At 34.7% G+C, this 17879-nt stretch overlaps 1 protein-coding gene and 1 long non-coding RNA gene across 2 annotated transcripts in view; both read left to right on the plus strand.

The window, feature by feature from the left end:
• The first annotated feature begins 422 nt into the window (after positions 1-422).
• On the plus strand, positions 423-4811 carry LOC116550965. The gene is made up of 3 exons (XR_004268643.1): positions 423-456; positions 3087-3254; positions 4778-4811. It is a non-coding gene; the product is annotated as an uncharacterized LOC116550965 (long non-coding RNA).
• A 4519-nt stretch (positions 4812-9330) lies between these two features.
• LOC116550961 (SAM domain-containing protein SAMSN-1) overlaps positions 9331-17879 on the plus strand; it is a 147669-nt gene continuing 139120 nt past the window's right edge. The window contains exons 1-2 of the mRNA XM_032277171.1: positions 9331-9475; positions 17595-17726. Of these exons, the coding sequence (XP_032133062.1) occupies positions 9452-9475; positions 17595-17726 (156 nt within the window). The 5' untranslated portion in view covers positions 9331-9451. The remainder of the gene's footprint in view (positions 9476-17594; positions 17727-17879) is intronic.

Below are 17879 nucleotides of genomic sequence, written 5' to 3' on the forward strand. Positions count from 1 at the left end.
AAAAGGGCCTCAATATTGGTAAAGCCCCAGTTAAGACACACACATCAGAACCAAAAATTAAAGATGAACAATACCAAGGTTTGATGGTGATATGAAGCAGCTGGAATTCTCCTTCATTGTTGATGGGATGTAACCGCTCTAGAAAATGATGTCCTAATATGTACAAAAGTTAAACATACACCTAACTCATGTGATAGATTATGTTTATTGATTTGTATATGCTGAACGAGCCTTGCATCCCAGGGATGTAGCTGACTTGATCATGATGGATAGGCTTTTTACTGTGCTTTTGGATTCAATTGGCCGGTATTTTATTGAGGATTTTCATTGATATTCTTAAGAGATATTGGCCTGAAATTTTCTTTTTTGTTGTGTCTCTGCCAGGTTTTGGTATCAGGGTGATACTGGCCTCACAAAATGCGTTAGAAGAAAATACCTAGGAATACAACTTACAAGGTATGTGAACAACCTCATCAAGGAGAACTACAAAGAAATAAGAGAGAGCATAAACAAATGGAAAAACATTCCATGCTCATGGATAGGAACAATCAATATCGTGAAAATGGCCATACTGCCCAAAGTAATGTATAGATTCAATGCTATGCCCATCAGACTACCATTGACTTTATTCACAGAATTAGAAAAAAACTACTTTCAATTTCATATAGAACCAAAAAAGAGCTTGTATAGCCAAAACAACCTTAATCAAAAAGAACAAAGCTGGAGGCATCACGCTGTCTGACTTCCAACTATACTACAAGGCTACAGTAACCAAAATAGAATGGTACTGGTACCAAAACAGTTATGTAGACAAATGAAACTGAACAGAGGCCTCAGAAAGCACATCACACATCTGCATCCATCTGATGACAAAATTGACAAAAATAAGCAATGGGGAAAGGATTCCCTATTTAATAAATAGTATTGGGAAAACCGGCTAGCTATATGCAGAAAACTAAAACTGGAGCCCTTCCTTACACCTTACACAAAAATTAACTCAAGCTAGATTAAAGATTTAAATGTAAGACCTAAAACCATAAAAACCCTAGAAGAAAACCTGGGCAACACCATTCAGGACATAGGCATAGGCAAAGGCTTCATGACTAAAACACCAAAAGCAATGGAAACAAAAGGCAAAGTTGACAAATGGGATCTCATTAAATTGAAGAGCTTCTGCACAGCAAAAGAAATTATCATCAGAGCGAACAGGCAACCTAGAGAATGGGAGAAAATTTTTGCCATCTATTTATCTGACAAAGGGCTAATATCCAGAATGTGCAAGAAAGTTAAACAAATTTACAAGAAAAAAACAACCCCATCAAAAAGTAGGCAAACAAGAGGAACAGACACTTTTCAAAAGAAGACATTTATGTGACCAAAAACATGAAAAAAAGCTCATCATTAGTGGTCATTAGAGAAATGCAAATCAAAACCTCGATGAGATAGCATCTCATGCCAGTTAGAATGCTGATCATAAAAAGTCAGGAAACAACAAATGCTGGACAGGATGTGGAGAAATAGGAATGCTTTTATACACTGTTGGTGGGAGTGTAAATTAGTTCAAGCATTGTGGAAGACAGTGTGGTGATTTCTCAAAAATCTAGAACTAGGAATACCATTTGACCCAGCAATCCCATTACTGGGTATATACCCAAAGGAATAAAAATCACTCTGCTACAAAGACACAGGTACACATATGTTTACTACAGCACTATTCACAATAGCAAAGACTTGGAACCAACCCAAATGCCCATCAATGTTAGACTGAATAAAGAAAATGTTGCACATATACACAATGGAATACTATGCAGTCATAGAAAATAGTAAGTTCATGCCCTTTGCAGGGACGTGGATGAAACTGGAAACCATCATTCTCAGCAAACTAATAAAGAGCAGAAAACCAAATACCGCATGTTCTCACTCATAAGTGGGAGTTGAACAATGAGAACATATGGGCACAAGGAGGGGAACATCACTGGGTGAAGGAGAACGTCACTGGGTGAAGGGGAGGGATAGCATTAGGAGAAATATGTAATGTAGATGATGGGTGATGGGTGTAGCAAACCACCATAGCGCATGTATACCTATGTAACAAACCTGCACATTCTGCACATGTATCCAAAAACTTAAAGTATAATAAAACAAAAAAGGTATTCCTTGTCAAATTCTACTTTGGTTGCAAGAAATACTGAAAGCCTTCACCAAATAAAGCTTGAAATTTCAGCATTTCAAAAGCAGCATATTTCTGTAAACCTTTATCTAACAAATATATTTCTAACTTTCATTCAAAATCAGTCTCTGAAAAGATAAGATACTTATTTGTCTGTCACAAAAAATGTGCATGTTGTTAGCTTTTTTCTCTCTCTCCCTTCCTCTCACTGTCTCTCTCTCTCTCTTCCTTTGATAGTAGATGTTTAAAATTGAGGATAAAATATTACTTAGGTTTACTAAATAATAGATAAGATTCTAATCCTTTCTATGAATTATTTCCAAAATGATAAATATTTTTGTGTTTAGTTAATTATACTTCTGATTCTGTTAACTATGCTTCTATGAAATTCATAACTTTACATCTATCCTTCAGGAAATTTTGGCACTGGACTTGGGACAATAAATGATTTCTTATTAAACTACGACTCATTCTTTCGCAATAAAAAGGACAATATGATTTATCTTTTTTCAGTCTAACTTTAGGAAGTACTATCTGGGGATATAGTGAGGTCTCAGGTCTATGCTATAATTTTATGCAGCAATCTATAAGATTTGAATATAAAGATTACATTGACCTCTATCTAGCTTGAAAAGTGTTCCCCGTTTCCTATTCTAATGTTGCCATTCCCTGATCTTACATTTCCATCGCAAATATCATTGAGCTAGAGGGACTTCAGATGTCTTCCAGACCAGAGCTTCACAACCTGTGTGTGGTTACATACTGATATGCTGTGAATGGCTGTGGATGTTTTAATAAGTTAACTCCTTGGAACCTGGGGATTACTGGTGGGTCCCTTAGGTACCTGTCATTTGTTTTTTGTGCTGTTATGTCACAAATGCTGAGAAAAAGTAATTATATCTGTTTCATTTTATAGATGAAGATGAAACCCTTTGAGTTTGGAAGGCTTTGCAGCAGAATTCCTTTGATGTAGTGCTGGGTATAGAATCCAGATTTTTGTAGCTTTTACTCTGCTATACTTTGGCTATGATACACTTCTTTCCTTCCCTTTGAATCAGACAGTGGAATTTAATGTCTGCTCTTGGTATGTACTTTAATTGAAATATAACCACACTAACGTATCATAACAGTTTGTTAAATTTCTCCTGAAATTTGCTTTATGTACATTGATATCAATTTTTATAATAGGTTCCAAGATAGGTTTATCTTTTTTATATAAAAGTAGAAATTTACATTTAGAGAAGTTAAGTGACTTGTCAAAGATCTCATAGTAAGTTATTGAATTCACACACAGGCCTTCTTGGCTCCAGAGCTTGTGGCCTTGGACAATGTCGTGACAACTACTTGTTGATATGAAAAGTATTGGCCATCTTCCAAGGTACAGGAATTCTTACAAGGCATTGGAAATAGACACAAAGTAGTTGATTTTCAGTATATGAGAAGACAAGATTGTTAGGAAATGCAATGGGGCATTGTTGTAGTTACCAGAACTCTTCTCTGAATAAGCAATGGCTTTCGAGGAATGGGTATCCAGGAGTAATGTTAAACAAGTCAGCAAACTTTTGCAAAAATAATATTCGGATATTTTATTATCGTATAGCCTCTACCAGGCACAGAAGTCAGACAAATTTCAAGTTGCAGAATAACTACAGGGAAATAAATGTTTACAAAGATTTTTAAAGTTGGCTACTGCAGTATTATCTCTACTAATAGCTACCACCTCCCAAATGACAGTAGTGCACATTAAGAAAGTATTATCAGAAATTATCACTTATTCAGTATTAACCAAAGGCCTTGTCTTATTCTTTATTATTCTAGATTCATTTTTTCCACCAATAGATGGTTTAATGAAATAAGCTCTCTAAAACATATATTAGACTGTATATGTGAGAAATAAGTGATATTCTTAAGACACTGAAGTGGGAATCAGAGCAAACAAAGAACAGCAAAATACTATAACACATAGATTTGACCTTTCAGATTCTATTAAAATATCTTAGACTTTTTTGATTGGATGGCTGACTCTAGATCTCAATAAGAAAACTTACAAAATGAGGCTGAGACATCCTGTTGTGCTGGAATTCAAGAAACTCAAAAGAATGGTAAGTTGGTTCAAAGAGGCATAGGAACACACTAACTGAAAGTCTATCAATGGTCAAATAAAGGACAAAATTGAGTATCGTGAAAAATATGGATGTTAATACTTTTGAATTAAATTAAAACATGTTCAATTTGAATTAAATTGAAGCACATTATACATATAAAAGTTTATAAGCTCATAGGGTCATGACATGGAGACAGAGATGGAGAGAAAGAAAAAGGAAGAGGAAAAGGAGGATGAAGAGAAAAAATAATAAGCAATTTATTGGTTGCAATTGAAAAAATGACCAGAGCACTGATATGGTTTAACTCTGTGTCCCTACCCAAATCTTATCTCAAATTGTAATTCTTACATGTCCAGGGAGGGACCTTCTGGGAAATGGTTATATCAGGGAGGGTAGTTTCCCCCATGCTGTTCTTGTGATCATGAATGAGCTCTCCAATATCTCCTGTGTTAAAAGTGGCACTTACCCCTTTGCTCTTGCTCTCTCCTGCTGCCTTGTGAAGAAGGTGCTTGCTTCTCCATAGCCTTCCACCATGATTGTCAGTTCCCTAAGGCCTCCCCAGCCAAGTGACACTGTGAATAAATTAAAACTCCTTTTGTCTTCATAAATTACCCAGTCTTGGGTATTCCTTATAGCAATGTGAAAATGAATTTATACAAGCACCAACTTTTTTGAAAATTGTCACTTTATTCTTTTTCCTCTATAAACTGTATTTTAGGTTAACCATGTCACTAGTTGATTAGAAAAATTTCTACTTTACCAAATTCTCTAAGTAATTGATGTGAGATAACTTCTATAATTAAAAGGAACATTCTATTGTGGCTCCTAATGAAGCAATTTAAGTTAAGGTAATTAATAGTTGAAATTATCTTAGTCTTAACAAATAGGGGAAATACTGGGTGCCTCCTGATATGATGCCAAGTACAGTACCCAATACCTATAAAAAGTTTTTGCACCTTTTAAGGTTGTTTCAGAATCTAATCAACTTCCATTTAGGAAATAGCTGATTTCCATTTATAGTGTATTCCAGAGATAAAAGAAGAAGTTAAATGATACACAAAGAAGCAACATTCAAGAGATTGGAGAAACAGACCCTACCTTTCTGTTAGGGGAAGGACAAAGGAAGGTATTTGAAGTAATCAGGAAACAATTTTTAGATTTATGAATGGCATTCTGAGTGTCTAAAAAAAGTCAACAAATTTTAGAGATAAATGAAATATGTAGGAATGAAATACCATGATGCTGAGACTTGCTTTAAAGTACTTTAGCAAAAAAGAAAAAGGAAATAAAAGGACAGATGAAGCAAACTTTTGCAGTACCTTGATAATTGTTGAATACAGGTGAGGGGCATATAAAAGAATTACTATAGTCTACTTCTGAGTATGTGTGAAAATTTTTATCATCTTTTTTTAAAAAATCAGGATCTGTAACAATATTATAGGTCCTAAAATAAAGAATATAAAGAAGAAACTCAAAGTCCTAGTGTCATCTAGTCTTGCTTTTGATTACATTTTAATATTGTATCTCAAAAAATTGAGATGTACTTCTATATGCAGAAACGTATAGAGAAATCATGAAGCTTACCGTACTGAGGCTCTTGGTAGTCATGATGGAAGGGAGGCTAAACAGGAAGGGCTGCTTGACACCGGTGCATATGATGTCTGTTGCCAGTGTTTGAAAGCGACTGTGTTGAGAATTAATGCTATGAACTTCTGTAGCCATCTTCAAATCATAAAAGGAAGGGCAAGGGAACTATGGACGGTACTCATGACTGACCTCACTGACCCTCTGCTTCAGTGACAACAATTGTCAATCTATAGACCTATTTTTGTATGTGAACAATAACCCATCTTGATTAAACACTCTTAGTCATATAGTCAATTACCTGCAACTCAAAGCATTCTTAACTGATAACACTCTAACGCGGAAGGTCCCAATGTAAATCTCTAGGTGTTACTAATTAAAAACAAGGGGCTGTGGATATCCTCCCTTAGAATGCCTTATTTCTAATAAGGTTTTTGGAAATAAATGTTATTTAGCGAAAAGTAAGTCCAGGACCAGGTGATGAAGAAACTTATTTGAAGATCTGAATTTAACTTAAATATTTGTTCATCTTTTAATGGACATTTAAGTTGATTCCATATCTTGGCAACTGGGGATAATGCTGCATTGGACATTGGGGTGCAAATATCTCTCTGCCATGCAGACTTTATTTTCTTTGGATATATACCCACTAGGGAGGTTGCTGGAAAATGCAGTATTTATACAAAATGAAATACTATTCAGTTTTTAAAATGAAGGAAATCCTGTTGTTTGTGACAACATGGATGAGTCTGGGGGATATTATGTTAAGTGAAATAAGCCAGATACAGAGAGATAAACACTATATGTTCTCACTAATGCAGAATCTAAAAAAGTGGAATTCATAGAAACAAAGAGTAGAATGGTGATTACAAGGCTCTGGGGGATTTGAGGAATAATTGGAGAAAATGATGGTCATGGTCAAAAGATATAAAATTTTAGTTAGACATGAAGAATGAATTCAGGAGATTTATTGTAAAATATGGTGCTTTTAGTGAGTAACAATATATAGTACATTGAAAACTGCTAAGAGAGTAGATTTTAAGTGTTCTTACCACAAATAAATACATAAGCTAATGCATATATTAGCTTAATTTAACCATTTGACATACATATTTCAAAATATCATGTATACCGTATATACAATTTTTATTTGTTAATTAAAAATAAAGAAAAATAATAAAAATTTTAGAAATAAATTTAACTTTTAGAACTATTAGTGCATTTAAAAAATAATGAGATTTCAAGCATATCTAGAAATAAAACACCTAAATGAATATTAAAAAGTCACCTAGTTTTAGCTGATGTTTTCATATAGCTAGGTTTAACATCCCATTGTAGAGATGAATTTATTGAAGATGCAGAAGCTAAGTATCACCCTAAAGTTTACACAGTATGATATTGTTAGTAAAAAAAAAAAAAAAAAAAAAAAAAAAAAAAAAAAAAAAAAAAAAAACATAACTAGATTCCAGAATTTACCATTTTCTACTTTTGACCTTGGCAAGTTACTTATTCTTCTGGGCCTCAATTTTCTTACTAAAAGAAAAAGAACAAGGTTTTTTATTTTTTGAAGGAGTAAAACAATATGCAAAAGTGCTTCATTTCAAATTTACTTCAAAGCATACAGTAATCAGAACAGTGTGATACTGACTTAGAAACAGACATGTAGACAAATGTAATAGAATGGAGAGCCTAGAAACAAACTTTCATTTATGTGGTGAAATGATTGTTAGCAAACCTGTCAAGACCATTCAATGGGGAAGGTACAGTCTTTCAACAAATAGTGTTGGAAAAATGGAATATACACATGCAAAACAATAAAGTTGGACCCTTACATTACAGCATATACAAGACCATCCTGGTCAACATGGTGAAACCCCATCTCTACTAAAAATACAATAATTAGCTGTGTGTGGTGGTGCACACCTGTAGTCTCAGCTCCTTAGGAAGCTGAGGCAGGAGAATCACTTGAACTCGGGAGGTGGAGGTTACAGTGATCCAAGATTGTGCCACTGCACTCTAGCCTGGTGACAGGCGACAGAGGGAGAATCCATCTCAAAAACAAACAACAACAACAACAACCAGAAAATAACAAAGGTTGGCAAGGATGCAGATAAATTGGAACCAGTATCTGCTGTAGGTGAGAATGGAAATGACGCCGTCAATGAGAGAAAAAGCAGTAGGTGGTTCCTCATTAACATGGAATTCACCAAAGAATACAATGATTCCCTTTTTCTGGGTATATACCCTAAAGAATTGAAAGCAAGGACTCAAACAGATACTTGTACATCTATGCTCATAGCAGTATTATTCACATAATCAAAAGGTAGAAGCAATCCAAGTGTTTATCAACAAACAAGTGGATAAACAAAATGTGATATATACACAAAAAGGAATATTATTCAAACTTAAAAAGGAAGGAAATTCTGACACATGCTATAACATGGACACACCTTGAAGACGTTATGCTAAGTGAAGTAAACCAGTCACCAAAGGGTAAATATCAGTGCCACTTACAGAAAGCATGTAGACTAGTCACATTTAGAAAGACAGAAAGTAGAAAGGTGGTTTCCAGGGACTGGTTGACAGGGGAAGTTGGAAGTTAGTGTTTAATGGGTACGAGGTTTGAATTAGGAAAGATGAAATGGTTCTGGAGATGCATGGTGGTGGTAGTTGCACAAGAATGTAGATGTATTTAACGTTACTTAACTGTTTACTTAAAAATGGTTAAATTTGTCTGGGTGCGGTGGCTCACACCTGTAACCCCAGCACTTTGGGAGGCTGAGGCGGGCGAATCATGAAGTCGGGAGTTCGAGACTAGCCTGGCCAACATGGTGAAACCCCATCTCTACTAAAAACATACAAAATTAGCTGGGCATGGTGGCGGGTGCCTGTAATCCCAACTACTCAGGAGGCTGAGCCAGGAGAATTGCTTGAACCCAGGAGGCAGAGGTTGCAGTGAGCCGAGACTGTGCCACTGCACTCCACCCTGGGCAATAGTACAAGACTCTGTCTCAAAAAAAAAAAAAGGTCAAAGTGGTAAATTTTAGATTTAGGCATTTTGCATATTTTCCATTGTAAAAATGTGTTTATATCTTGTCATGTAAGGAATCAAACGTTTTGTAAATTGTTGAAAGAGAAAATAGGAATGGGAGATGGGAAGGAACATGAGATGGACCTTTGACCTACCACTTTTAAAAGGAAGATGTTACTTTTATCCTGAAGAATAATATTTTCTCCAGGTTTGCATCAATACTCCATTTAGTTAGCTAGGCCTGTAGTTGTTTTCAGTGCATTTTCACTGCAGGTTTTAGGACTATCATTGCCACCTTTGAAATCTGTGTGCACAGATCATGGTAAGTCCCATTCTCTCATTTTATGAGTCAGGGTTCTTCATTAATTTAGGAAACTGTTTGTTCAATAAAGACCAATATTATTTGATAATGGTCTCTGAATCCCCTGGATTATGGCAGGGATTTTACTTTGTAATAATCTCCCATGAGAACTGGCCAAACAGCTGTGAAGGCAAGAGCGAGCTACAAGGGGGCAATCGTATTCTTTAAAGGAGAGAAACAAGAGAGTGAAGCTGATCAAAATGAATCTTTTCTGCATTTCGCTGGTAAGTTCCTTTATTTGTACCATTTATGTTCTCATTTTAATTTTACTGTGTCAAATAAAAGGAATGAAATTGGGATATATTCTAAACTTCCTATGTGATGATATTAATACACTTAATAATCTCAGAAAGTTCACATCAAAAGGAACAGTGAGAAAGGATGGTTTCATTAAAGCACTTAAGCCGACTACTCAAAGACAAGCATCAATTACTAGTTATTTAGCATTTTGATACTGAATTTTGAGTATAATGTTTTGTGAACAGTATTTTTGAGAAATAGTTTTCTTCTGTTTGTTATGAGTATGAGAAAAAAATTTTGCAAAATATGCAGGCTTTGTGTAGCTTCCTTTGCTTTGAGACATCCCAGGAATCAAAATTTCTTCTTTGTTCTTTGAGTAATGAATTTCTTTCAATGCTGGCTTGGTTAAACTTCCATGGAGGCAGCTTTGTGAGTTGCACCACACTGTAAATGCAAGGTACAGTAGGTTAATCCAGTCCTGGAGATATGCTTACTCAACGGTATAAGTACCTCTCAAATTCGTTTTCACATTATTACCTTTTTTTTTTTTTTTTCCTTATTCTGAAGTGGATTAGTGAAAGTTATCAGGTAGTCATGGATGTGAAAATACTTTATAACTCTAACCTGCAGTTGTGACCATCTGCCAATGCTTAAAAATAGATTTCAAAAATAATTTTATTCATTTCTATCTGTGTTTACAGCAGGGCATTATGTCTATTCATTGGTTTTTCAAGATGTTGATGGGAGATCCCTCTCATTTGGGAAAATAAAATGGTGTACTTCTGATGTTTGTTTTCTTTTCAAATTGCACATAAGATTAACATAAGCGGTAGAGATGGTGCTGACATACGTTGTAATACCTAAACAGGAGGCATTTTAAGCCAAGATAAGGGATTTAGTCTTAGAGCATCTTGAAAAATAAAATGCAATTGTGAGTTGTGAGAGGCTGAATCATCGAGTTCTTGTTGCCTATATAGTCCAATTTACAAAATAACTGCCAGCTCTCTGCTTTGCTTTGTGCCATATAAATCTGACGGCAGAAATCCCATTTCAGGTGATTTAAGTGGTATTGTGCATACTTTTCTAGTTGATCTAAAAGAGCTATTTGTGGTTTATATGAATATACTTCCCATGGAAATAGGCAGTGTAGCACCAAAGATGATTGCATTCTGAAATCATTTTGAATGGTAACATAATCAGTATGCCAATGTTTCTATAACATAGCATGGTTCAGCATGGTGTGACATACGTTTGTAATGCTGCTGCTAAAGACATATAACCATATAATGAGCTTGATTGTCTTCCTCTGTGATATAGGGAAGGGAGCACTTACTTGAAAAGGATTGCCTCAAAGTCCTGGCTCATGGACTCAATATGACTGTAACTCTTTTCTATCTGTTAAAGTTGTCCTTCAGAAGTTACTTGCTCAGAAACATAATATATTAGACGAAACCATCAAGAATCCTGGTCTTTTGTTGAATCATTGCAAAGTTTATGTTATCAAATTCAATTGCTTTAATAAGAAAATGTGTACAAGGTACTTGGAAAAAATAAACATTATCTTAGGTTTTTTTTATTTCTTCTTGTGGAATAAATATGCAGAATAATTTAGCATAGGTTCTCAGCCAGGGTGTTGTGACACCCTACTGTGCCGTTATAAGCTTTGAAGAAGGGGTGGGGTTACGGCTCTTGCCAGGATTTTATGCAAAATCCAAAACATATTTTATCCATGCCTGTAGGAATGTAAACATGTCGGACACTGCATTTAAGAAAAGAGAAGAAAACCACTGATTTGGTGGAAAGATTTCTGAATTTTAAAGAATGAAAGTATATGTAAATACATTGACCTTTAAATCTCTGGGAAGCAGGTTATTTTAAACACTGTGTCACATAAAGATTACCACTAACAAAAGAATGTAAGAGTTAAACGTCTCTTATTTAAGTGTAGGGGAAAATTGTAAATCTTTTAGTAAATGGGATTTTTAAGAGAAATATAAAGGTGGAAACTTAATGAACTACCCATTCTGAACCAAGGATACTATAAATAATCCATTAACGGTGATTGCTATTATTTTGGATCTATAAACTTGAAATGGGCTCTATCTTTCAAAAAGGAGGCAGAAATGCCCTTTTATATATGCCACTCTGACTCCACATTTTTTCTTAGAGTTTTACGTGGTGATGAGGCTTTTAGAAAGCTTGCTCATTTGAAGCCCAGTGATTTTTCTTGTTGAGCTCATCATATAGTAACTGCATTTAACATGTTTTTGTAACCCATGAGGTTACAAATCAGTTATCCCTGCACAGTTTCTTCAATAATTTGAAATGCTGTCTCTGTCTTTATTTGGACTCTTTATTCTATCCCATTGGTTTATTTCTAACCCTTTCCTTTTACTTGTTCTTTTAAATAACTATTAAGATATTAATAATTCTACTGCCAAGTAGATGTCTTACTCAGAAGAATACCCTGCTCCCCATTTGTCCTTCTTCAAAGTTTGGATTTTGTCTTTTTTTTTTAATATAAACTTAGGTTCATATTGTCAAATTATGTGAAAATCTTCGATGGGATTTTGACTGAAATGAATTTGAATTTTACACCATTTTTAGTGGAAACTGACTTCATTATAGTGTTAGGTCTTTTCATCCACAAACATAGATAATTATTTATTCAATACTTTCATACCTTTAATATTTTTTTTATAGTTTTCCCTATGATAGCTTGTACATCTTTTGTTAAATATATTGTTAGGGATCTAAACATTTTGGATGCCATTGTGAATGTTTTTATCAAGTTTGTTTATGCAGACTTAGAAATACATTGTTAGTATGTTGATATCCAAATAAATAATTTTGCTGATCTTAAAGAATTCTGATAGATATTTTGTGGTTTTCTCAGATTTTCTGTGCAAATAATCTATAAATAATTTCCTTCTTTAGCATTTATATTATTCTCAACTTCTTTATCATCCATAATATTGACAAGTAGGAATGCTATGATAGCAGTCATCCTTCTCTTATTTCTAATGCTCATATAATTACTTATAATCTAGTTTTCATGAGGAAATTTGTGTTAAATAACCCTACTCAGGTTAAGTAAGTCCTGTCTTTTCCCATTTGCTAAGATTTTGAACTGAGTAAACATTAAAAATTTTCAAGTGCCTTAAATATTTAGAGACTAACTTCCTTTTAAATATTTTAATGTATATTTAAATATTAACGCATTCTTGCATTCCTATATTAAACACTGATTGGTCATAATGTGGTTTTAGATACACTATTTGATTTTGTTGATATTTTACTTAGGATTAAGAAAACTACAGGCCTGTAATCCCAGGACTTTGGGAGGCCGAGGTGGGTGGATCACCAGAAGTCAGGAGTTCGAGACCAACCTGGCCAATGTAGTGAAACTCTGTCTTTACTAAAAATACAAAAAATTAGCTGGGTGTGGTGGCAGGTACCTGTAATCCCAGCTGCTAGGGAGTCTGAGGCAGGAGAATCACTTAAACCCAGAAGGTGGTTTCAGTGAGCCAAGATCATACCATTGCACTCCAGCCTGGGCAACAAGAGCGAAACTCCCATCTCAAAACAAACAAACAAACAAAAAAACAAGCAAAACAAACCAAAAAAAAGTATGTTAATGCTTAAAATTGATCTGTTTTTTTCTTGCATTAATAAAAAAGTTCCATCACTTTCTTTTTTTTCTGTTAGTAGTATTTTGTCATCTTTCAATACATCTTCCAACCTTTTACCTGTGTGTTTCATATGTTTTCTATTTATCCTTCTATGCTGCATCCTAAGTGAACTCAGCATTTTCTAATTCTCTCTTATGAAAGGTCTAGAGTTCATGTCAATTTTTGATTATTTAATATAAGTTTCTGTGATTATATTATTCATTTTCAAGACTTTGTAATTGTTCCTTGTTCCTGTTTAATGATTTCCATTTCATTTCTGTTTTGGTTTCATCATAAATTATTTCTTTTTAATCAAATATTACTTTTTCATTTAGCTCTTTGAAGATTATACATATTCTTTCTTATATTATCTCTCCATCTGTTTTATGATTTTAATTTCATCTGGAATGAAATGGTTTAATTTTATGATCGTCAATTCAGTTGGCTCTCTTTCTCGGCATTTGATCTCTTCATGTGCTTTGGATAATTTAGAATCACAACTCTTCTTTCCTGTTTATCTCTCTCCCTCCTGGCTTCTTCACCTTTTTTTTGTCTGCTAGTGAAGCAAAATCTCATGTTTCTCTGATGCCCTAATTAAAAACCAGAGCTGGTCCAGAGATCTCACTCCAAGCCAATATATGGACTATTACTGATATAGACACTAAACCATTGGTGTATTCTACTTTATATCCTGTTTTTCTGGCCACGTTGTTGAATTTTGCTTTTCAGTTCCCTGCCTTCCTGTAAGCAAGAGCCCTAGTAGCTGTTGGCAGAAGCTTTTTTCAGACCCTTTTCAACCACTGCTACCATAGACCCTGTATTTCCATCATGGAGCTTGCCTTATGTAGAGGACATATATTGTATGCTACCCCTCAGGGTTTAAGATCTGCCTGATGTGTTGTCTGTTTTTGAGTGGAAGCTTTATATGTCTAAAGCTTTAGTTTCAGCCACTACTTTGCGTTTCTCTTAGGTTTCCCTGCATGTTTATGTATTTTAGAGTACTCATTACTTACTTAGTTCTTCGTCATTTCCCCAGTAGTTTGCAATGTGTTTGGAACAGGGGTTACTTAAAAAAGGAAACAGCAAATTACATTGGCTGAAAGTTCTAAAGACAGACAAGGCATCCAGTCTTCCCTTTACTTACATGTTAATACACCTAGAACATTTCAATATACTAAGCATATACTGTATACCTCTCTCTTTTAAGACTGTTTCTAGATAATGTCATAACTAGATAATTCTGTCTTTCAGAAAAGTCATTTTGATTAATAAGTTTGCTTACCAAACACAAACAAGTTACAATATATTACACAATGGTTCTAAATCCAAACACATGTATTTTAAATTCATTTTTCCATACAAGGATAACAATGAATAAAATAATATTTTCAATATTGATGTTCTAAACATTAATATTAATTCCTTGACTGTATTTGTAAAATATTTTTGCTATTTTAAAGCATACCCTGTATTTATTTTATCCTTATAGCTCCTTGGTAAGGTGAATGAAACTGCTGTGTGTGAGTATGTGTGTGTGTGTGTGTGTGTGTGTGTGTGTGTGGGTGTTGCAGTGTGTATCATTTGCCCTTGATTTTTTTTTTCATTCTTTCAAATTTTTTAAATTTTTGTAGGTACACAGTAGATACATGTATTTATGGAGCACATGAGGTGATTTGATACAGACATACAATGTGAAATAAGCACATTATGGAGAACAGGGTATCCATCCCCTCAAACATTTGTCCTTTGAGTTAAAAACAACCCAGTCACACTCTTTAAATTATTTTAAAATGTAATTAAGTTATTGTTGACAATGGTCAACCTATTGTGCTATCAAATAGTAGGTTGTATTCATTCTTTCTATTTTTTGTGTGACTGTTAACCATCCCCACTACTCTTCCTAGCCGCTGGTAACCATCCTTCTAATCTCTGTCCGCAAGTCCAATTGTTTTGATTTTTAGATCCCACAAGAAACTGAGAACATGCAATGTTTGTCTTTCTTTGCCTGGATTATTTCACTTAATATAATCACTTCCAGTTCCATTTATGTTGTTGTAAATGACTGGATTTCATTCTTTTTTATGGCTGAACTGTACTCTGCTGTGTTTATGTACCACATTTTCTTTATCCATTCATCTGTTGATAGACACTTAGCTTGCACCCAAATCTTAGATTGTAACAGTGCTGCAACAAACATAGGAGAGCAAATCTTTGTTTGATATACTGTTTTCCTTTTTGCGAGGTATATAACCAGGAGTGAGATTGCTAGATCATATGTTAGCTCAATTTGTATTTCTCTGATGATCAATGTTGAGCACTTTTTCATATGCCTGTTTGCCATTTGTATGTCTTCTTTTGAGAAATGTCTATTCAAATCTTTTGCCCATTTTTGATCAGATTATTAGACTTTTTCCTATAGAGTTGTTTGACTTCCATGTATATTCTAGTTATTAATCCCACATCGGATGGATATTGTGCAAATGTTTTCTCCGTTCTGTGGGTTGTTTCTTCACTTTGTTGATTGTATCTTTTGCTGTACAGGAGCTTTTCAACGTGTGATCCCACTTGTCGAGTTTTGCTTTGGTTGCCTATACTTGGGAGAGATTGCTCAAGAAATCCTTTCCCAGACCAATGTTTTGAAGATTTTTCCTAATGTTTTCTTGTAGTTTCATAGTTTGAGGTCTGAGATTTAAGTGTTGAAACCATTTTGATTTTATTTTCTATGGTAATAGATGGAGGTCTAATTTCATTATTCTGCATATGAACATTTAGTCTTTCTGGCACTATTTATTGACAAGACTGTCTTTTCCCCAGTGTATGTTCTTCAACAGCTTTGTCAATAATGAGTTCACGGTAGGTGTGCCAATGTGTTTCTGGGTTCTTTATTATGTTACATTGGTCTATGTGTCTGGTTTTTTTTTCTGACCTTTTTTAAAAATTATTATACTTTAAGTTATAGGGTACATTTGCAGAATGTGCAGGTTTGTTACACAGGCATACATGTGCCATGGTGGTTTGCTGCATCCATAAATCCATCATCTGCATTAAGTATTTCTCCTAATGCTATTCCTACCCCACCCCCCACTTCCCGACAGGCCCCAATGTGTGATGTTCCCTTCCCTATGTCCATGAGTTCTCATTGTTCAACTCCCACCTATGAGTGAGAACATGCTGTGTTGTTAGTTTGCTGAGAATAATGGTTTCCAGCTTCATCCATGTCCCTGCAAAGGATATAAACTCATCCTTTTTTTATGGCTGCATAGTTTGTGCCACATTTTCATTATCCAGTCTATCATTGATGGGCATTTGGGTTGGTTCCAAGTCTTTGCTATTGTGAACAGTGCTGCAATAAACATACATGTGCATGTGTCTTTATAGTAGAGTGATTTATAATCCATTGGATATATAACCAGTAATGGGATTGCCGGGTCAAATGGTATTTCTAGTTTTAGAGTTTTGAGGAATCACCACACTGTCTTCCACAATGCTTGAACTAATTTACACTCCCACCAACAATGTAAAAGCATGCCTATTTCTCCATATCCTCTCCAGCACCTGTTGTTTCCTGACTTTTTAATGATCGCCATTCTAACTGGCTAGGGATAGTATCTCGGTGTGGTTTTGATTTGCATTTCTCTAATGACCAGTGATAATGAGCATTTTTTCATGTCTATTGGCTTCATAAATATGTTTTTTTGAGAAGTGTCTGTTCAAAACCTTGAGCCACTTTTTGATGGGATGGATTTTTCTTGTAAATTTGTTTACGTTCTTTGTAGATTCTGGATATTAGCCCTTTGACAGATAGATAGATTGCAAAAGTTTTCTCCCATTCTGTAGGTGGCCTGTTCACTCTAATTATAGTTTCTTTTGCTGTGCAGAAGCTCTTTAGTTAAATTAGATCCGATTTGTCAATTTTGACTTTTCTTGCTATTGCTTTTGGTGCTTTAGTCATGAAGTCTTTGCCTATGCCTATGTCCTGAATGGTATTGCCTATTTTTTCTTCTTGGGTTTTTATGGTTTTAGGTCTTACATTTAAGTCTTTAATCCATCTTGAGTTAATTTTTATATCAGGTGTAAGGAAGTAATCCAGTTTCAGTTTTCTGCATATGGCTGGCCCGTTCTTTGAACTTAGTGTCTTAAACATGGCTCTTGAGGAATTCCCTCATTGTGTGCCTGCCTCTGCAACATTTAGAATCATGTTTAAATTCTCAGCTCTATATTAATGGTGGGAATAATAATTCCTAGCTATGTAATAATTCTCGGCTTTACTGTATTGTTCAGTGTTGAAAATTAGCATACCGTAAACTCTTAATCCCTATGCCCAGGATAATTTAGATAAAGTACTATATAAATGTGGGTGGATAAATTAGGTATCTTTTCAAGGAAAATAATTATTCTGTTATTCCTTGACTCATAAATCCCTGTATTGCAGGAAGGCTCTATGGATAGCTTATATGAGCCGATCCCAGAGCAACAAGCTAACCAAGAAAGCACGTCTGGTAGAACTGATTCTCCTATCCCACCCTTTGGAGAGAGTGAACAATCACCTAACAGTCTCTTCACGGTGAGTGAAGCATTGACTTGAGTGAATTTTTTTCTCTATTATATATCTAGAATCTATTGCTCAATAATACCTATTAATACAGCAAAAATTCACTGTTCTCAGAAACTTATTCATTTTCCTTTAGTTCCTTATTTTCTCTTTCTTCTTCTTGTT

This window comes from Sapajus apella, unplaced genomic scaffold (genome assembly GCF_009761245.1).
Source record: "Sapajus apella isolate SASKATOON/1434 unplaced genomic scaffold, GSC_monkey_1.0 scaffold8, whole genome shotgun sequence".
Lineage (NCBI taxonomy): Eukaryota > Metazoa > Chordata > Mammalia > Primates > Cebidae > Sapajus > Sapajus apella.